Source organism: Macaca nemestrina, chromosome 4 (assembly GCF_043159975.1).
Source record: "Macaca nemestrina isolate mMacNem1 chromosome 4, mMacNem.hap1, whole genome shotgun sequence".
NCBI lineage: Eukaryota > Metazoa > Chordata > Mammalia > Primates > Cercopithecidae > Macaca > Macaca nemestrina.
In genome coordinates, this window is record NC_092128.1 from 152,114,179 (window position 1) to 152,136,455 (window position 22,277).

Consider the following 22,277-nt stretch of genomic DNA (forward strand, 5'->3'; position numbering starts at 1 on the left):
TCTTCTGAGCCGCCTGTGCATTCAGCCTGTGATGTTGCAGTAATGACGCCAGGCTCCGAGCTGTAGGAAGAGGTACTTGCCTCCTCACAGGCTAACAGCCCATAGATCTAAGGGTGATCGCAGACAGCCTCATGCAGTGCCGTGGTCAGGCCTAGAGACCAGGCTCCGGAGCCCCCAGCTGCCTAGGTTTGGAGCTGATCTGCCTCGGTCAGCTGGCTACACCTGGGCAAATGGCTCCATCTCTCTGGGTGCGTTTCCTTGTCTACACAATAGGACCTCCCGACTGTACCTACCTCACAGGGTCCTGGTGGGAGTTCTATGGATTAACAAGAACACAGAGCACCGTCAGGCACATGGTGTACGTTCAATAAATGTCAAGGGCCTTTTCTACGGCAACCGCAACTTCTGAAATATTGGAGATGGTGGGAAAGGTGCAGATTTACGTATCATATTATGGAGGGTGGTGGGATGTAGGCCGGACATGGTGGGAAAAGAGAGAAAATGAAAGGGTTCTTACCTGGGGCTTATCAGTGGCAGCGACTGCTTCCGGAGCAAAAGGCAACGTTGGCAAAGTCAGAATCCTGTCCCCTTGTTCAAGGTCAGAATGCTGGCCCCGCCCCGGCCCTCCTCCCGGCAGCATAGCTTCCTTGCTGCGTTGGAATCATTTGCGGAGCTTTCAAAACAAATCAAATGTCTGCGCTCGATCCCCAGAGGATTTAATGGGCCTGGGTGTGGCCTGGATACTGAGATTTTTTTAACGCTCCCGGGGCCACTGAGGCCTGAAGGCCTGCAAAGTGGGTGATAAGGGGGCAGCCATGCTTCCTCCTGGTGGTCCCAACACCGCGGCTACAGTGGCCCCGTGTTTCACAGAAGCCCAGGGTACCTGCAGTGATTAGCAGATGCCTTTGAAAATTCCACTTCAGGCACCCTGCAGTCCCAGCACTTAGGGAGGCTGAGGTGGAAGGATCACTTGAGCCCAGGAGGTTGACATTGCAGTGAGCTATGATCATACCACTGCACTCCATCCTAGGCAACAGGGTGAGACCCTGTCTCTTAAAAAGAAAGAAACAAGCAAAATTCCACTTCCGAAAGGGAAGGGAAATGGTTTAGTCTCATTCCCTCGACCCAGAGCACGCCTGGGGCGTGACAAGTTATGGTGTGGCCAGACCCCTTAGGAGGGGAAGGCCGTCTCACTCACAGCTCCGCGTCCCCCCAACCAAGGCTAAGTTTGGCTATGAGCTGTTCTTCTCCTTCTGGACACCTGTGAAGTCTCTGGTGGTCCAGCCAGGTGGTGGGTGGAGTTGGGCTGGCCCTGGGAACGGCTGCTGGTCCAAGCAGGGGGTCTCACTGGTTCAGGCTCCGTGCTGCCTGCCCCAGACCACCCGGCCAGGGTGTGCAGTGGCTCTACCCCCGACCTCAACTCCAATTTGGGGGGACGCTGCCTGTACACACCTGCATGTCAACAGGATAAAGGTAAGGGTGTTGGGGGGAGCACGGGGGTCCAGCACGACACTGGGGTGAAGTCCCAGTGGTTCATATTTACAGCTTTACAATTCAGGAAGGTTCCTAAGGTCTCCCGAATCATTCCATCAACATCCAAAGAAAATCACAAGTGTTTAAGGAACAAAATAATGTTTTTATTAAAAATTGTACCCATAGCACCTCTCTGTCTTCCTACAAGTTGTTTATTTTTTTCTTTTTCTTTTTCTTTTTTTTAAATGAGATCTGGTTTTCCGCACAATTTCAGAAAATGTTGTAGGGAACGCTTCAGGGCTGACCTGAGGGCACCCGAAACCAGAAGGTGATGTGGGAAGGAGACGTGTCCCAGCGGGCGGGCTCAGCTCATGAGTTTCCACGTTGTCCTCACCTTCCAGACTGGATCCATGCTACCGGGACGCTGGCCCATGGGGAGCCACACTTAGGTACGCAGACGGGTTGTTCGTCAGGAGAATAGCTACACTGTGTGCCAAGAATGTGTAAGAAATAAAAACCATGCTACGAACCATTAGGCAAACACCATGCTTCAGCCCAGTCACAGTCAGATACAAGCACAGCCTCTGAAGACCGGTACAGAGTGAGCCACCTCCCGGGGCTGTGGAGGCTTGATCCGTGTGTGGCCGTCTGGGCCCCCTTTCCCTGGGGCCCCTTGTTTTTCTGTTGCAGCACTGAGTGAAGTGTGCATTATAAAAGCAGGCGGGGAGAGAGGCTGAAGGGGAGGCTGGGAGAGGGGCTTGGGCTGGGCCGATTCAATCAGAAGGTGGCCGCGCAGGAGGCTGAGGGGACGTGGCCTGGCAGTTCTCTCTCTCTGCTCACCTGCCAGGAATCTCTGCCCTGGCGCCCCAGGAGGAGGGAGCCCTGCACACCCATCCCTGCGGCTCAGATGGAGCCTCCTGGTGGCTCCGTGACCGCATCCTCGCAGGGCAGGGCCAACACAATCTGAAATGAGCCACGTGGGGTTGGGTGGGGAGACTCAGCCACTGCCGTCATGAGGCATCCGCAAGGTGCGACTTTCAGCACAGTCGGAGAGAGCGGGAGCACATTCCGCCCAGCCTGGCTCACACACATTTTGCTTGTCCTCTTTTCTTTTTTTTTTTTTTTTTTTTTTTGAGACGGAGTCTCGCTCTGCCGCCCAGGCTGGAGTGCAATGGCCGGATCTCAGCTCACTGCAGGCTCCGCCTCCCGGGTTCACGCCATTCTCCTGCCTCAGCCTCCCGAGTAGTTGGGACTACAGGCGCCCGCCACCTCGCCCGGCTAATTTTTTGTATTTTTAGTAGAGACGGGGTTTCACCGTGTTAGCCAGGATGGTCTCGATCTCCTGACCTCGTGATCCGCCCGTCTCGGCCTCCCAAAGTGCTGGGATTACAGGCTTCAGCCACCGCGCCCGGCCTGTCCTCTTTTCAAAACTGAGATTGAAATCCAATCTCCTTCTTCCAAGGCTGTGGCTTTCTTTTCCTTCCCTGAAGATGAGGAGTTAGGAATTGATGCTTCTCAAATCCCGTATTGCTCTGGGAGGCTGAAATCTACCTGGAGACACCCAACTCTGTTCCTCTGCGCAGGTGGTTCTCATGGGACAGAGTCCCTCCGAGTGACAGGTGTTGTCACTGTCCCAGGCACAGTCCAGCAGCAGCCAGGAGGCCGGCGTGGCCTCGGACAGGCCGCTCCGTATAGATCAAGATTTACTAAGAGTGGAGGGAGACAGAAAACACGAGCTTGAAACAAAAGTGTCATGATGTTGTATCGAAAACCCAAGAGCAAAAAACACATCTCGAATCTGCTCATCCTCAACCTAAGACGTCTCAACACTCTCCCTGGTGTGTAAAGCCACGCCCTTATGGCTGCAGAGAGCAGTCAGAGCGCACAGAAGGCAGTGCTGGCCATGGCCTCCATTTATCGCTTCTCTTCCGAGAAATTCCAGTGCTCGCATCCTGGCTTCCTGCCCACTCTGTTCTCTCCGGGGCCAAGAGGGAGGCAGCTCTGTCCATGGTGGAGAGTCTTGTCCAGGGAACTGTGGGCTGCGATTCTCATGCAGAAGTGGCTTTGGGCAGAGCATCTAGGATTTTTGGTTTAGAGTATTTCCCCCTCTACTCAGCAAAAGGAGGAGAAAAGGAAGAAGGAATGGAGGAGAAAGGGAGGGAGGAAGGGAAGGAGGGAGAAAAGAAAGGAAAGGAAGGAAGGAAAGAAGGAAGGAAGGGAGGCAGGGAGGGAGAAAAGAAAGGAAAGAAGGAAGGGAGGGAGGGAGGAAAGAAAGGAAAGAAGGGAGGGAGGGAGGAAAGAAAGGAAAGAAGGAAGGAAGGGAGGGAGGGAGAAAAGAAGGAAGGAAGGGAGGGAGGGAGGGAGGGAAGGAGTGGGGAAAGAAGAGAGGGTGGGAGGAAGGAAGGAAAGGAGGGATAAAGGGAAGGAAGGTGGGGAAGGAAGGGAGGAGAGAAAAAAGGAAACTTTCCATACCCTCTAATTTTGGAAAGACTGAAGAGGGGTTTTCCAGCCTATACAAAACTCTCCTTGGTCTCCTGGGGCCATACTCAACAATGCTGACAGCAGAGCATCCAGGCAGTATCCACACCCTCTGCCCATGGAGGTGCACAAAACATCTAGGCAAGCAGGGGCCACACTTTCTGCATGTGGCCAGGAGACTGGCCCCCGGGTGGCACTGGCCAGATACTGCTCAGCTGTCCCCTACCGTCAGGTCACTGGGGGAACGGCACCTGCCTGTTCACCCTGCACGTGGGGCACTGACAAGGTGGTCTTGAGTCTTGTGTGTGTCACGCTTCTGCTGGTGAGGGGGCACTTGGGGCACTTACAGGGAAGGACCCAGGACACACACACCAGTGGGCACCAGCAGTGCTCCTGTTCCATCCGGACCCGGGTCCTGGGCTGAGGGGTGGACCCCGGCAGCCCAGCCGTCTGTTGCAAAGATGACGTGAGGGGCTGGAGGCACGGTCATCTCTGGGCTGTTAAGTTTTCCAAAGTAGTTCATACTCTTTTCATCTAGCTGAAAATTTTAAACCAAACAATGACAATTTTGAAGAAAAAATGAAATGTTTCCAGAAAACCTGTTAAGGCTAAAAGCTGGCCTTGGACTGGGAGAGGGGGCAGCAGCAGTGCCAGCGGTGGAGAAGCGGTGGCCGCCGCGGGCGGCCGGCAGAAGCCGGGACAGAGGGAAGGGACGGCCTGGTGTGCACGAGGCAAGTCGGGAGCGTGTGTTCTCAGAGCTGTTTTGCTTTATTTGCAGAGACTGTTGCTTTTCATCTTTTCCCATGTACAAAGCTGAACAATTAATAAAAAGGCACCTGGAGACAGCAAAGACGCATTTCATGTGACATAGTTTAAAAAAAGATAAAAAGATTTAAAAAATACTCTGGTTAACAATGCACGCTTCCTACTTAACAAGCAATTCTGGGGACGCCGTCCCATGTCCTCGTGTCCCGCAGAGTTGGCCGTGTGCTGTGTTCAGCAAGGAGAGGCTGGCGTGGTGGCTTCCAGCCTTAAGAGGCCTCCCTAGTCAGGTGGGAAGGAAGGGGGAAAGACAGGCAGAAAAGCCTCAGGACCGCACCACTGCAGTGACGCTGACGGTGACAGCTGAACCACACCTTAGCATCCCTGTCCAGCCGTCAGGAACCCGAAAGCCGACTCCTTACTTAGAAATTGCCAAGTGAGAACATTTCAGAAACAGATGAAGTTGGGACAAAACGCGCTGAGCCCAGGGAGAAAAGTTTGCTCTTCAAACCCCAGGAGGGAGCTGTGAGCCGAGGATGTCCTGCGTTGAGAAGGGTGTGAGCCGCTGGTTCTCTGGAAGAGGAGGTAGAAAGAGACAGGGGCCAGCCGGGGCAGCTCTGAGATCTCACCTGACCCTCCATTCCCTCTCCCCGCTTGAGCCTTCCTAGTTGGTCTTGAAGACGGAGAAACCCAGGGCTGGGGAGGTCTGAGGTCCTCCCAGGCCCCGGCGGTGCCAAGCCATTGTACCAGTGAAATACACCTTCTCTTAAAAAGAAAAGAAAAAGAAAGAAACCTGCTTCCTGCAGCGATGTTACAAAAAGCCGTTTAAAAAAACCTTCCTAATTGAAATCTAGTGTCCACAAGTAGGTAAAATCATCACTTATCAGATTTTTTTTTTTTTTTAAACAAAAACTTCAGCTCAGTTATTGGAGTTGATTGTCTTAACAAAAATAGACTCCGGAAAGTTCGCCTCCGTTCCGCCCTGAGGGAGGTGCGGCGCTTTGCTCACACGAAGGAGGAGAAGCCGGTGAGCGGAGTCCGCGCGCTGGAGCCGGCGGGGGTGTAGACGCCGCCCGCGCTCTGCGTGGTGATGACCGGGTGCAGCTGCGCGCCCGCCTCGGCGCCCGCCACCGCCTCGTACCTGTGCGGCGCAGGTGCACGGCCCTGGGCCCGGCGCTTCCACGAGTTGTAGTAGGTGGGGTCGCTCATGTAGTGGTTCACGAACGAGTGCTTGGGCAGCGCGTCCTCATAGTCGGAGTCGGTGGCCTGCGGGGCAGGGGAGAGGCGGTGTGAGTGCAGGGCAGGGCGCAGGGCCCGGAGCGTGCTGTGCAGGAGGCCTGGTGTGGGAGCAACTCCCCGGGGGGCCGTGTCGTGGTCTCCAGCCCGCTCCCCACCCCCGCCCAATGCCAGGCCCTCCCACCCTCCACACAGGAGAGCAGGCAGCCCCCCAGGTCCGCCTCTCTGATCCAGGTGTGACTATCTCAGCTGCATCCAGCCCCTCACTCTGCACCAGGTCTCCGAGAAGAGCTGGGCCTCCACCCAGGAGAGGTCTACACAGCCTCCCTCACTCAGGAGAGGTCTACGCGGCCTCCCTCACTCAGGAGAGGTCTACGCGGCCTCCCTCACTCAGGAGAGATCTACGCGGCCTCCCTCGCCCCAGGAGAGATCTACGCGGCCTCCATCACTCAGGAGAGGTCTACGCGGCCTCCCTCGCCCCAGGAGAGATCTACGCGGCCTCCCTCACTCAGGAGAGGTCTACGCGGCCTCCCTCACTCAGGAGAGGTCTACGCGGCCTCCCTCGCCCCAGGAGAGGTCTACGCGGCCTCCCTCACTCAGGAGAGGTCTACGCGGCCTCCCTCACTCAGGAGAGGTCTACGCGGCCTCCCTCGCCCCAGGAGAGGTCTACGCGGCCTCCCTCACTCAGGAGAGGTCTACGCGGCCTCCCTCACTCAGGAGAGGTCTACGCGGCCTCCCTCGCCCCAGGAGAGGTCTACGCGGCCTCCATCACTCAGGAGAGGTCTACGCGGCCTCCCTCGCCCCAGGAGAGATCTACGCGGCCTCCATCATTCAGGAGAGGTCTACGCGGCCTCCCTCGCCCCAGGAGAGATCTACGCGGCCTCCATCACTCAGGAGAGGTCTACGCGGCCTCCCTCGCCCCAGGAGAGATCTACGCGGCCTCCCTCACTCAGGAGAGGTCTACGCGGCCTCCCTCACTCAGGAGAGGTCTACGCGGCCTCCATCACTCAGGAGAGGTCTACGCGGCCTCCCTCGCCCCAGGAGAGATCTACGCGGCCTCCCTCACTCAGGAGAGGTCTACGCGGCCTCCCTCACTCAGGAGAGGTCTACGCGGCCTCCCTCGCCCCAGGAGAGGTCTACGCGGCCTCCCTCACTCAGGAGAGGTCTACGTGGCCTCCCTCACTCAGGAGAGGTCTACGCGGCCTCCCTCGCCCCAGGAGAGGTCTACGCGGCCTCCCTCACTCAGGAGAGGTCTACGCGGCCTCCCTCACTCAGGAGAGGTCTACGCGGCCTCCCTCGCCCCAGGAGAGGTCTACGCGGCCTCCATCACTCAGGAGAGGTCTACGCGGCCTCCCTCACCCCAGGAGAGGTCTACGCGGCCTCCATCACTCAGGAGAGGTCTACGCGGCCTCCCTCGCCCCAGGAGAGATCTACGCGGCCTCCATCATTCAGGAGAGGTCTACGCGGCCTCCCTCACTCAGGAGAGATCTACGCGGCCTCCATCACTCAGGAGAGGTCTACGCGGCCTCCCTCGCCCCAGGAGAGATCTACGCGGCCTCCCTCACTCAGGAGAGGTCTACGCGGCCTCCCTCGCCCCAGGAGAGATCTACGCGGCCTCCCTCACTCAGGAGAGGTCTACGCGGCCTCCCTCACTCAGGAGAGGTCTACGCGGCCTCCCTCACTCAGGAGAGGTCTACGCGGCCTCCATCACTCAGGAGAGGTCTACACGGCCTCCCTCGCCCCAGGAGAGATCTACGCGGCCTCCATCACTCAGGAGAGGTCTACGCGGCCTCCCTCGCCCCAGGAGAGATCTACGCGGCCTCCCTCACTCAGGAGAGGTCTACGCGGCCTCCCTCACTCAGGAGAGGTCTACGCGGCCTCCCTCACTCAGGAGAGGTCTACGCGGCCTCCCTCGCCCCAGGAGAGGTCTACGCGGCCTCCCTCACTCAAGAGAGGTCTACGCGGCCTCCCTCACTCAAGAGAGGTCTACGCGGCCTCCCTCACTCAGGAGAGGTCTACGCGGCCTCCCTCACTCAGGAGAGGTCTACGCGGCCTCCCTCACTCAGGAGAGGTCTACGCGGCCTCCCTCACTCAGGAGAGGTCTACGCGGCCTCCATCACTCAGGAGAGGTCTACACGGCCTCCCTCGCCCCAGGAGAGATCTACGCGGCCTCCCTCACTCAGGAGAGGTCTACGCGGCCTCCCTCACTCAGGAGAGTTCTACGCGGCCTCCCTCGCCCCAGGAGAGATCTACACGGCCTCCTTCACTCAGGAGAGGTCTACGCGGCCTCCCTCACTCAGGAGAGGTCTACACGGCCTCCCTCGCCCCAGGAGAGGTCTACGCGGCCTCCCTCGCCCCAGGAGAGGTCTACGCGGCCTCCCTCGCCCCAGGAGAGGTCTACGCGGCCTCCCTCACTCAGGAGAGGTCTACGCGGCCTCCCTCACTCAGGAGAGTTCTACGCGGCCTCCCTCGCCCCAGGAGAGATCTACACGGCCTCCTTCACTCAGGAGAGGTCTACGCGGCCTCCCTCACTCAGGAGAGGTCTACACGGCCTCCCTCGCCCCAGGAGAGATCTACACGGCCTCCATCACTCAGGAGAGGTCTACATGGGCTTCCCACCCCAGCAAAGGTCTGGGTGGCCTCCCTCACTCAGCAGAGGTCTACACAGCCTCCCCACACAGCCCCCAGGGGACTCTGCCTGCCCTTACAAGGCAGAACATAGAAGAGCCCCAGGGGTGGGGGAAGGTCTGGGTCTTTGTCTTGCCTGAGACTAAGATGTGGGCTGCTACAGACCAAAACAAAAGGATTCTGGAGGTGACCAGGTAGAGGGGAGTGGGTGGGAAAGGTGATGAGGTAGAGGGGAGGGAGGGGGAGGGGGGCTGATGAGGTAGAGGGAAAAGAAGGGGTGGGGGAGGTGATGAGGTAGAGGGAAGGGAGGGGGTGGGGGGTGATGAGGTAGAGGGGTGGGGAGGGGGTGGGGGCGTGATGAGGTAGAGGGGAGAGGCTGGGGGGTGAAGTAGAAGGGAGGGGAGAGGAGGGGAGGGGTGGGGGGTGATGAGGTAGAGGGGAGGGGAGGGGTTGGGGTGATGAGGTAGAGGGGAGGGGAGGGGGTGGGGGCATGATGAGGTAGAAGGGTGGGGGGTGATGAGGTAGAAGGGAGGGGGGGTGGGGGGGTGATAAGGTAGAGGGGAGAGGCTGGGGGGTGATGAAGTAGAAGGGAGGCGAGAGGAGGTGAGGGGTGGGGGGTGATAAGGTGGAGGGGAGGGGTGGGGGTGATGAGGTAGAGGGGAGGGGAGGGGAGGGGGTGGGGGGGTGATGAGGTAGAAGGGGGTGGGGAGTGATGAGGTAGAAGGGGGGAGGGGGTGGGGGGTGATGAGGTAGAGGGGAGGGGAGGGGAGGGGGTGGGGGGGTGATGAGGTAGAAGGAAGGGGAGGGCTGGGGGTGGGGGGTGATGAGGGAGAGGGGAGGGGATGGGGGTGCATCCTCCCCTTGCAAGTGATGGTGTGACACTACATCCACAGAGACCTCTGAGGGTGGGGAGGTGACAAGTAATGAAGCCACCTGAATAAGCCAGGGTGTCTAATACGTCTCCCCAGCCAGGTACTGAATGGCCTGGCCCCTCGAACACATGGAAAAGTGGCCTGGGGCCTCCCACTGATGTTTGAAGATCAGTCCCTTTGAGGTGTGTGGCTTTTTTTTTTCCTTTTTATAACATAAATCAGCAGCTTCCATTAAGAACATGGACCCTGCATGTTTTCTATGTTCATTTTCTGAAAGCAAACCTCTATTTTATGGTCTTTCAGCTTGATGTGAAGTCATTGGAAAGACTGTTAAAGGAGAAAGTGGACTTTGGGAGGCTGAGGCAGGCGGATCACCTGAGGTCAGGAGTTCAAGACCAGCCTGTCCAACATGGTGAAACCCTGTCTCCACTAAAAATATGAAAATTAGCTGGGTGTGATGGCGGGCGCTTGTAGTCCCAGCTACTCGGGAGGCTGAGGCAGGAGAATTCCTTGAACCTGGGACGTGGAGGTTGCAGTGAGCTGAGATCGCGCCACTGCACTCCAGCCTGGGCGACAGAGCCAGACTCCGTCTAAAAAAAAAAAAAAAAAAGGAGAAAGCAGAGGGTGAAATGTATTTTTATTTTCCCCCTAAGAAGGTGGAGGTCTCTCAGTTTTGCTAATAAGTGCCACATCCTCCCAGATGCACGGAACCATCCTGGGACCCTCACCTGTGTGTCCTAACAGCTTCCTGGGCTCCTAGGGGATCCACCTGGCGGCACTGAGACTGAGGCTCTGCTGTGGAACTAACGCTGAGACGCTTCCCAGGGCCCCTGTCTCTCACAGGGGTCAGGAAGACGTGACCTTTGTCTCTCCCCAGAGGGTATCAAGGGAACTGGGGAGAGGGTAAAAGAGTGAGCTGCCTCGAAATGCCATCTGAGGGCATCAGCTGTGCATGGAGGCAGCAGATTCCTGGGAGTGGTTCCGAGTATCCTGACTCCGTGCGTCTGTCGGAGGCTGGGGAATGTGCATTTGTTTAGAGGCTCCCAGCGGCCAGGCTGGGAGCTGCGCCTTGTGGGTGTTAAGACAGAGGGCTGTGGTCCCAGATGTGGGTCGCGTTGCCAGCTACAGCAGCTCTTTCAGAAGTAGACACTCTAGAAGGAAAACTGCCAATCCAGTTTCCCCAGGGTGTGTGAGCCGCGTCCTTGCAGGTGGAGGCGGGGGTGGGCAGGGGATGGGAGAATTGCCAGTTCCCCTAATTTTGCAGGGAGTCCACGCCAAGACCCAGGAAAACAAAAGCGTCCCTGGGTGCTGTGAGCGATGTTCCTGCCGGCTGCTCTGCCATCTGAGAGTCAGAGTGAATTACCCACGTCAGCACCCGGGCAGGAAGCTCTGATCCATGAGCCGACACCGTCCCGCACCTGGGGACTTGTGTGTGTCCTGGAGGCCTGTGAGAGCGCTCAGCCTCCAGGCTGTGCAGAAGCCCCATGGAGGCTTAGCGGGGAGCCGGGGACTCCTGGGATGTGGGGACACACACTGAAAATCTAGCTCTAACTGGAATATTTACATGAAAGTAACAGCGAGTCACAGATTTGGGACTTTTCTGAACATTAAGTGTAAACTGTTTGGCTTATGGTACAATACACAGAACAGCTGAATCCATCTGTGGCTCCCCTGCATTTAGGAGAATTGCAGAGCTAAGACACGTCTTCCCACACACACCAAGACCCTGGGGCAGCCAGCTTCTCCTTCATCGGGTGGCGAGGATAAATGTGGCAGTGGCTCCTTTTTCGAGAACACCGATGACATACCAGATTAATGCCCGGGCATGATGTTTGCAACTGGCTGAGGATCCTGTGATGCAGATGTTACGATTCCCACTTTATGAATAAAGAAGCAAGGCTCAGTGAGAGAGGCTGGGTGGGGGCCTGCACCTGAGTTCCCAACCCCGGAGGGTTCACCCACCTCCGCAGACCCTGTAACTTACTCCCAGCTCCAGGCTTCTCCCTGGGATCTGCTGAACAGGTGTACAACCCCCTATTCCAAATTCCAAAACCCGCAATGTTCTGAATCTCAAAAGGTTTTTTTTAATAACTCATTTGGTGGCAAAGGCTGAGCTAACTTGAGCTAACTTGGCAGCTCACCCCGAGCTGAACTGATGTAGGGCTATTCAGTGTGAATATTCTCATGTTTTGCTACAAGAAGACTAATGTTTTGATTACTAAGTGCTAGCCTGGCCCTACTGGAGCAGTTCCTTAATATACGATGTACCCCCAAGCTTGAGAAACACTGACTTCCTAAATCTATCTGGCCTCAGGGGTTTCAGCTAAGAGATCAGGGATCTGTATTTGTGTCTGTTTAAGATTTATTTATTTATTTATGTTTGAGCTGGAGTTTTGCTCTTGTAGCCCAGGCTGGAGTGCAGTGGCACGATCTCAGCTCACTGCAACCTCTGCCTCCTGGGTTCAAGTGTCCTGCCTCAGCCTCCTGAGTAGCTGGGATTACAGGTGCCCGCCACCACACCTGGCTAATTTTTGTATTTCACCATGTTGGCCACCAGGCTGGTCTCGAACTCCTGACCTGAGGTGATCTGCCCACCACAGCCTCCCAAAGTGCTAGGATTACAGCCATGAACCACTGTGCCCGGCCTGTTTAAGATTTATTCTTCATTGGTTTTCTAGAGGCCTTGAGGTGGCTTACAAGGTAAAGCTCTGTATAAACTAAAACAGAAGAAAAGAGAACAAAGATCATCTGAAAGAAGCCAAAGGAAGCTCCATGATTAGCCCCCGAATTGGGTTTGTTACCTCTTTAGAGACCAACTTGGAATCTAACCGTCCTGAAACTTAGGGAGAAATCACACGTATTGAAATACAGTGAAGGTATCACTTTTCTCAAGAGAAATTCACAGAATACTTAGGAATGAAGGACAGAAATTTAGTGCTAGGTTTCACAAACTGGGGTTAGGGTTCATTATCATCTGAAGGTCAAATATGAGGTTCAAGACTTTCACCCTCTTTCGACTACATTCCCAGGTCCCGGGGGTCTTCCCCGTTCAACTTCGCTACCACAGGGGATCCTACTGAGGAAAAACGTGAGAGGTGGTGACTGGATTCAATTTCCTCGTCTTGGGTCTGAAAGAATCGACATCCACAAATGCAAGTGACCGTCTTAGGGTCATACTGGCCAGGGCCAGACTGGGACCACAACCAGCTTGGTTCCTCAGCCAAAGGTGGCAGAAATAAAGTCTTTCTAGTAGCAGGGAGGAGATACCGTCAATCCCAGTCGTTGAAAAGATAGAGAAACACTTTTTATATGGGTGAGTCTTATATGAAAAGTGTCTCTGCATGGTGGAGAAATCAGCAATTTCAGTGGGAGGGCGTGCTATGAATTCAGTTTCAGCTAGTCTGTCTTGCACCCACTTGGTGACCCTTTGGGCCTCTCTCTGCCCTGTGTACACCACTGCCCACCCGTCCTCCTGCAGCTGCCAGGCTGTAGGGAAGCAGGGTTCATGCTGGGTGGGGCCTAGGGGTGGTCTGGAAGGGACCGCTGAGCTCTCACTGGAGTCCACATTTCCAAGACCATGTGCAGAACTGCTTAGAGAATGAGTATAGCACACAGCCCACACCCATCTCTGTGTTTATACCATTTCCTTCACAGCTTGTATGTATGTTGCTATGCGTCATAATGTGTTTCCTCAGCCAAAGATCTAAAAGTCCTATAGTCTCAAGAGAAAGGGGTCTGTGACACATGTGGGTGCCAAGAAGGGGGCCTGGCAGGAGACACAAATTGGGAGTGCTTGGTTGTCCAACTCACAGTGATTCCTGTTGTTTGCATCTAGGCCTTGATGCCTTCTTTGAAGGAAGCAGTTCTTCCCCACCAGAAGGATGGGCTAGCTTGCCTCTCAGAAAACCGTGATTGGCCAATGGCTAGGCATGTGGCTTCAGCTCAGCCAATCAGAATCTTGTCCTGGGATTTTTTTTCACACTACAGTTGGAAGAGAAGAGTGCTTTGTTCTGGGGAGGAAAGCTGGGAGGCCATGAGTTCTGAGTGGCCAGTGCCCACCGACCCAGCCAAGTGATTCTATAATAATATCCAATCAGAGAGAACGTAATCATTGTGCAGAAAGAAGCAGACAAGAGGCTCCAAGAGGCTTCTTTTCCTTCTTGCTATTTAGGGAGGAGAAGTGAGAACACACTCAGGGCCACATAACCAATAAATGTCAGGCAGAGCTGGAGCTAGAAGCTGGGCTTCCTGGCTCCTGCTCAGCCCCTGTCATTGTCTCTTTGAGAAAGCACAATCTTAAAATGCCATTCTTCCTCCTGCCGTCTGCTCTGTTTATTATTTATATGACATTATTATTTTTTAATGGGGATGTATTTTAGTGAGTTAGAATTATTGACAAAAAGGAAATGCTGCAGGGTCTTTTTTTGGTAAGTTTCCTGTGTGATGTGAAGTAGCAACGTGTGTTGGTTTCCCGGGAAACTAGAAGGACAGAATGTGATTGGATGCGGCATCAGACCGGCTGCGAGAGTTTCTAAAGGTGCACAGATGCCTGGAAAGCAGCTAATAAAGATAATCTTGACACTTTGGGTATTATATTGGCAAGATGAAAGACTCAAATATTATTAAGGAATTAATTAGGTATGACGGGGTTGGTCTAAGTTGGTCGGAGCAGGGGGGATTTTGCAAACAGTTTCTTTGCATTTCGAAAACAATCTTTAACATGTGATTTGAACGGAAGATATCATTCAGAAGCAGCCGTGTGATAAAACCATGACAAACCCTCTTGTTTCTAAACAGAAAAACAGAAATAGCCACAGCATGTGTTGTGTGACACTTAGGGCATAATTCAGACCAGCACCTCCGATCAGGCAGGCTCCTGAGCACCTGGGAACGGACGGATCTGCAGAATTTTCACTTTAGCAATAGTTCTGAGAGTGGTTCAAAAATGTCCTGGGGGATAAAAGGATGGTCTCACTGTTTTTTTAGTGCAATCTTAGCTTCTCAGGAGAGTTTTTCTAGCAGAGACCACACAGGGCTTCTCACTCCTTATCCCCTGGGCCCTGGAGAAGGGGGTGAGCAGTAGCCTGCATCTGTCCACGGCTTTAACCAGTAACCATGCTGTGTCAAAACACTGGCTTGAAGCCAGGGCCAAGGACGTTCATGACTCTTTATTCCTAACATTTCGGTTTCTAATGTATTCAAATCTATAAGCTGCCTCCAGTAGAGAGGATAAACGTCTTAAACCCTCATCTAAATCCAAGCTACTTTTTAGATAGTCCTATTTGAAAACCGGCGTTATAGCTTTTGGTTTTATTCCACTGCTGAGCAACCTTCAGTCTGTCTTCCCTGCAATGCTTTCTTCGCTAACAGCCTTTTCTGCAGTTCTGTGACTGGATTCTGTTTCTGGAAATTTGGAGTTAAGTGACCAGGCCAGAGCCCACATTTCTTCCCAGTCCCCTCTGAATATCAGAGTTACTAGACATGAAGGCAAGGATATTTCTGGAATGGCAATGTGAGGAGGTCAGCAGACCTCTCCCCAGTGGAACAATGATTTAACTGGTGAAAAGTATTTTATAAATAACCATCGAAAACCTTTGAAGTCTGGGTGCAGTGGCTCACGCCTGTAATCCCAGCACTTTGACAGGACCAGGCAGGTAGATCACCTGAGGTCAGGGAGTTTGAGACCAGCCTGGCCAACATGGTGAAACCCCATTTCTACTAAAAATACAAAAATTAGCCGGGTGTGGTGGCACACACCTGTGATCACAGCTACTCGAGAAGCTGAGGTGGGAGAATTGTTTGAACCCAGGAAGTGGAGGTTGCAGCGAGCCGAGATCACACCACTGTACTCCAGCCTGGGTGACAGAGCAAGACTGCCTCTCAAAAAAAAAAAAAAAAAAGTATTTGGAAATGGTGCTAAGAGTAGATAGCAAGTGGAGAGAGATTTATATAAGAAGATCTGCTAAATCTCACTCGATAGTGAGAGTCTGTGGTGCCTGAGCCATGATCTGCTCTCCCTATCCAACGCCTCCAGCTCAGTGTGACAGAAACTCCATTCTGGGCAGATGTGGTGACAAGGCAGGGATGCTGGTCTAGGAATTTAACTTGGAGAGGAAAGTTCTGGCATTTCTTATCCAGCTTTCCCTTTCCCCCAACCCAACTCCATGTTGAAGAAGCTCTATTCTAGGCAGAGATGGCCAAGAGTACTGGGGTTCCTGTCCCCCATCCAGCCTTTGCTTGTAAGCTGGGAGTCTGTACCAGGTGTGGTAGGCCAAGAATACTGGGCCCTGAGTGCCCCCACCCCAGCTTGTTTGTAGGAAGAAGTCCCACGCTGGGAGAAGCAAGTCCAGAAGTGTAGGGACTGCCCTCTCAACCCAGTGCCCCACTTGTGTAGTGGGTGTATCACTCTGGAAGAAGAAGGTTATTGTCTTCACCTCCGCTTTGGTGCAGTGACACAGAGGTCCTGCACAGCGTGGAGAGTTATTCTGTAAGAACAGAGAGCTTCCAGCTCTGCCTGAGGAAAATGACTTTATTTGGAACAGAGCATACCTAAGGACATTGTTGAAAACTGTGGAGCCTTTGCGGGTGAGGAATGAAGAGGAAGCTGGTAGTTCCATGTCAGCAACAATGGAAGCAGTAAAACCAGCTAGCAGTTTAACAGAGAGAATCAGAAAAAGAGACTTCTGAAGCTAAGAAGAGGCCTCTTAGTGTCAGAGCAAGCTTCAAAGACTGACAGCATCTGGCAACTGCAGAAAAGCTGGACTTCAACTGGATCAGAAAGTGAGGAGCAATTTATGCACTAAGTCATTGCCAAAAAAACCAGAGCTAGCAAGTAGTAACTGCTGGGTATGATACCAATAGTGGTAAGCCATCCAGAATCTTAACAGGGACAGGCAAAGGGAGCCCAGCTAAAACCACAGTCATCCCTGGTAGGCAGGAAGACTCTATGCATTGCCCAAGACTGAGGAGCAACATCAGAGCACACACAATGCAGGGGAAATGGACTTCATTGAACGAATCCAGCCAAATCACTGAACAAACAAGCAAGCAACAATAACCCTCCATGAGGCATGAATATCATTATTCAGAGTTGCTGTGATATATTATCAAAAATGATCTGTTTTCAGAAAAACCCAGGACAGTGTAATGCGTACACAGGAAAAACAAATAAAACAGAAGGTAGCCTCTGAGGGTGCCCAAACATTTGACTAAGCAGGCAAAGACTTCAAAGGGAGCTATTATGATTACGTTCAACGAACTAAAGGAGACCGTGTTTAAAAAATTAAAGAAAGGTATGATGACAATTGAAGAATATCAATAAGGTGACAGAAATTATTTTAAAAACACAAATGGGAAGTTCTTGAGTCGAAAAATACAATAACTGAAATTTAAAATTCATTAGATAGGCTCAATAGTAGACTTGAGCTGGCAGAGGAAAGAATCAGTGCACTTAAAGATAGACTGATAGAGATTATGCAGTCTGAAAAAAGACTTTTAAAAATGGACAGAGCCTCTGATAAATATGAGACAGCACTAAGATCACCAACATATGTGTAATAAGAATATCAGAATGAGAGGAGAAAGAGAAAAAAGCAAAAAAAAAAAAAAAAAAAAAACCCAAAAAAACCTCAAAGTAATAATGACTTAAAGTTTCCCAAATTTGATAAAAATCTACAGGCAAAATATGTATAGCAATAGCACAGAAAGAAAAGGAAGAAATACAACTATAGGAGTAAAGTTCCCGTAAGTCACAGAAATGTACTATAAATCTGAGGTAGATAATAATACTAGAGTAAGACACTAACAAAAATAACCAAAAATACAGAGCAAAGGCAAAAACAAGGAAGTCAAAATGATATATTGGGAAAATTCATTTAACAAATAGAAGCTGATAATGAAAAATAGGGAATAAAGATATGAGACATATCTTTATTAGAAAGCAAATATCTGATAAAACGGTAAATATGTCAAGAAGACATAACAACTATAAACATACTTGCACCTAACAACAGAGCCTCAAAATACATGAAATTAAATGAACAGATTTGAAGAGAGACACAGACAATTCAATACAAATAGAGATTTCAATGCATTAACAAATGGCAGAACTGGGAAGAAGATCATACATATAGAAGATGGAAACAACATGATAAATCAACTAGACCTACAGACACATACAGAACACTCCACCCCAAAACAGCGGAATGACACATTCTTCTCAAGTGGATAGGAAATATTCTCCAGTATAGACCATATGCCAGGTCTTAAAACAAGACCCAACGAATTTGAAAGGACTGAAAATACATAAATTATGGTTTCTCTGACCAAAATAGGATACAATTAGAAATAAATAACAGAAGAAAATGTGGGAAATTCACAAATATGAGGAAATGTAAAACACACTCCTAAATAACAAATGTGTCAAAGAAGAAATTACAGAGAAATTTAAAAAATACTTTGAGATGAGTGAAAACAAAAACACGACATATTAAAACTTATGAGATTCAGCTAACACAGTGCTTAGAGGGGAATTTTTAGCCATAAAGTCCTGTATTTACAAAAAAAGAAAGATCTCAAATCAACAACATAAACTTCCAACTTAGGAAACTGAAAGAAGAAGAGCAAATTAACTCCAAAGCAAGCAGAAGAAAGAGTCATAAAGATTAGAGTAGAAATAAATGAAATAGAAAGTAGAAAAACACTAGAGAAAAATCAATGAAACTACAAGTTGGTTCTTTGCAAAGATTAACAAAATTGAAAAAACTTTAACCAGAAATATGAGAGAAGAGTCAAACTATTAAAATCAGGAATTAATTATTGATATTAATTACCACTGCCTTTACAGAAATGAAGGATTATAAACAACTGTACACAACTATAAGCAACTGTATCTTAATAAATTAGATTAATGAGATAACATTAAAAAATCCTTAGAAAGACACAAATGAGTGACACTGACTTAACCAAAAATAAATAAATAAATAAAGAGGTGGGGGGGGGGAACTGAATAAATCTATAGCCAATAAAGAGATAAAACTAGTAATTAACAATTTCCCACAAACAAAAGTCCGAGACCAGGGGACTTCACTGATGAAATCTATCAAACATTTAAAGAATTAATACCAGTTGTGGAAGAAATACTTCCCAAATCATTCAATAAGGCCAATATTACCCTAATACAAAAATCACACAAAGATAAATAAGACAAGTAAATTACTGACCGATATCCCTTATAAGTATAGATACAAAAATGCTCAGCAATATTGAAAACTGAATCCCACCACATAAAGAAAGAATTATACACTATGAACAATGGGCATTTATTGTAGGAATGCAAGGTTGGTTTAACATGCAAACATTAGTTAATATAATATACCATATAAATAGAACAAAGGACAAAAATCATCCAGACAGATGCAGAGAAACCATCTGACAAAACTCCAAACCTTTTGATAATAAAAACACTCACCAAACTCAACCAGATAAAGGGCATATTGTTCACAGTAGCCAAAAAGTAAAAACAATCTGGTGCGGAAAGAAGTTAACAGAGCAGGTCTGAGACCACTAGCCTTAAAAAGACCTGCTTTCAAAGATTACCCTTGGTTGGCATCTGGGAACTTCACTGGTAAAAGTTCCTTTCATTGATAAAATGTTTTCCCTAAATAATAAGATTGCAGTGTCTAAACTGTACAAATAATATGGTTTATGCAAACACCTGCTTTCTTTCTGGAGTCTGGAGTTTTGGTACATGCTTGGCAGAGGATGCCTATGTGACCAGCTCCCAAAACCCTGGACACTGAGTTTCTAATCAGCAGTACCTACACTGCAGCTGCAGTTTGCTTTAAGTGCAAGGCTATGGTAAAGCTGTGGTAGACAACAATTCATATGTGTCCTCAGAACTCCCTGGTGGAGGATTAAGTGTGTCCTGTGTGCATCTCCATAGGAGAAGACTCTTGGAAATGTGAACCTTGTCTCCTCTGGACTTTGCTCTGTGCACATTTTCCCTTTGCTAATTTTATTCTGTATTCTTTTGCTGTAATAAATCTTAGTCATGAGGATGTTGTGTGCTGAATTCTGTGAGTCCTTCTAGTGAATCACTGAACTTGGGAGTGTTCTTGGGGATCTCAGACACAACAAAGCCGAATGTTCATCAACTGACGAATACATATTTAAATGTGGTATATCCATACAATGGAATTTTTCCCCCATATAATATAGAAATGAAATACTGATATGTGCTACAACATACATCAGTGAATCCTGATGAACCCTGAAAACATTATGCTGAATGAAATAAGCCAATCACAAAACCACTTATTACATGAGTCTGTTATATGAAATGCTCAGAATAGGCAAATATAGAGAGACAGAAAGTGGTTGCCAGGGTTTGGAGGGAGAAGGGAATGGGAAGTGACTGGTAGAGTTATGGGGTTTCTTTTTAGAGTGATGAAAAAGTTTCAAAATTGTGGAGATGATTGCAAAACCCTGAAGATACTGAAAACCATTGACTTGTATATTCTAAATGGGCAAATTATATGGTACGTTAATTATAACTCAATAAAGCATTTTTTAAGAATAAGATCCTGACTGGAGTTGGGTTGGGGTTAGACTAGGAGAGACATAATTGTCAAGATGGCAGCCTTTCCAAATCCCCTTGCGACACTTAGCCTGTGTTCCATTAGACCCTTCAAAGAAAAATATACTTCCCAGCTGGGCATGGTGGCTCACACCTGTAATCCCAGCATTTTGAGAGGATCACTCGAGGTCAGGAGTTCGAGACCAGCTTGGCCAATATGGCAAAACCCCATCTCTACTGAAAACACCAAAAATCAGCCGGGCATGTGGTGGGCACCTGTAATCCCAGCTACTTGGGAGGCTGAGGCATGAGAATCGCTTGAACCCAGGAGGTGGAGGTTGCAGTGAGCTGAGATTGTGCCACTGCACTCCAGCCTGAGCAACAGAGAGAAACTCCATCTCAAAAGAAAACAAAACAAAACAAAACAAAACAAAAAAATACACTTTTGTTCCAAGAAACCATATGGGCAAATATGTCAAGGAAAATACAACATGTTTGTTTCCTGTGAAGTGAGAAGTTCTGAAGTCAGATTTTAAAACATTGCAAAAGAGAACTGATGAAACATACAAATTGATTACTTAGTAAGAGTGGTTCAAATGCATTGAAATCATCATGCTAAGTGAAAGAAGCCAGTCACAAAAGACAACATACTGCATGATTTATTTAGATGAAATGTCCACATAGGCACACCTAGAGAGGTGGAAAGTAGCTTAGTGGTTGCCAAGAGCTGGGGTTGGCTGCAGGTGTATGTGGGTGGTTTGGTGAGATTGGGGAGTGACTGCTAATCGGTACAGGGTGTTTTGGGGGCTGATGGAAATGTTCTAAAATTGACTGTGGTGATGGCTGCACAACTCTGTGAACGTACTAAAACCCACTGAATTGTGTACTTCAAATGGGTGGATTGTATGACATGTGAATTATGTCTCAATCCAGCTGTTTCAAATAGTGGTTCAAAGTGAACGTTACCATGTGAGCTGGCACTTCTCAAATGATCTAAGTCCCCAGTTCCCTCTGTTGGGATCCCATGAATATGGAGTGCCTTAAAATCCCCCAAATTCATAAGCTTCAAAAGCAGGATGCAGGAAGGTTACACAGCAAAGAGGTCTACAGACAAGGGAAGCCACGCTTTATCCGCCCAACAACCTCAGGGGCACAGGATGGTCCAGGTGTGGGGATTCCTGGCTGGGACTCCATGGGACGCTAGGTGGTGGGGTTTGTAAGAAATTTCTGGGGAGTCTTCCCAGATCCTACGTGAAATTCTGCCTGTATGTAGGTGGAGAGCATGTCTGTACCTTTCATCAGCTTCCAGAAGCAGCCTGTCACCCAAAAGGCACTAGGAACCATGAGGTGCATTTGCAGGAATGCTTTCCTCCAGCACAGGGCTTGCCATGTGGGAGCAGCGTGGCCTGGCTCCTGGGCCCCTCGCCACCTCAGCCACGCTGCCTGAGACTTAGCTCTGAGAGCAGGACCCCTGGCCTCCCAGCCACGCAGCCTGAGACTTAGTTCTGAGAGCAGGACTGGTGGGAAGGTGGGATTTCCAGTTAGATGCTGAGGTCTGCCTCCCCAGTCCAGCTCATCAGTGCATGTCTCAGGGAAGATATTCAAAAACTCAGCCTCGGCTTTCTGCCTATTACATAAGGATGACAACACTCTCTGTGCAGAATTCCATTTAGTGTGGGTTCCAGGTCCTGCTCTCCTCCCTTCTCACCCTTCTCCCCACACTCACCTCCCCCTCTCCACACTCACCTGCCTCCCTCCCCACACTCACCTCCCTCCATCATGCCACCTCTGTGTGTTTGTATTTAGATGTGTATGTGTGTGTGCATATGGGCAGGAGTGTACGTGTGTGCATGTGTGTATTTAGGTATGTATAAGTGCGTTATGCATGCATGTATATATGTGTATGTGTGTGTAGTTGTGTGCATGTGTTTGTACTTGTATTTAGATATGTATGCCTGTGTATATATGTGCACAAGCATGTAGTATGTGTGTGGTGTGTGCCTGTGTGCATGTGCATGCATGTGTATGAGTACATATGTATGTGCTTGTTTTTGCACATGCATGTATGTGTGCATGTGTTTAGGTATGTAGGCATATGTAAGTATGTGTATATGGTGTATGTGTGTACATGCATATTTTTGTATGTATATATTTAGGTATGTGCATGTGGGTGTGTGTACATGTGTGCATGTATATGCGTGCATGTATTCAGTGTGTAGTTATATGTATGTATGCGCATCTATGTGTGGTTA

General features: G+C 50.1%; 1 protein-coding gene across 10 annotated transcripts in view; it reads right to left on the reverse strand.

Moving 5' to 3' along the window:
- Positions 1-2,889: 2,889 nt before the first annotated feature.
- LOC105483388 (sidekick cell adhesion molecule 1) overlaps positions 2,890-22,277 on the reverse strand; it is a 960,109-nt gene continuing 940,721 nt past the window's right edge. For 9 of the 10 annotated variants that reach the window (XM_071095418.1, XM_071095417.1, XM_071095416.1 and 6 more), the window contains one exon: positions 2,890-5,979. In XM_071095418.1, coding sequence (XP_070951519.1) covers positions 5,719-5,979 — 261 coding nt within the window. In that variant the 3' untranslated portion in view covers positions 2,890-5,718. Of the gene's footprint in view, positions 5,980-11,032; positions 11,327-22,277 lie in introns of those variants that run through there. The other variant, XM_071095422.1, reaches the window with a different exon arrangement.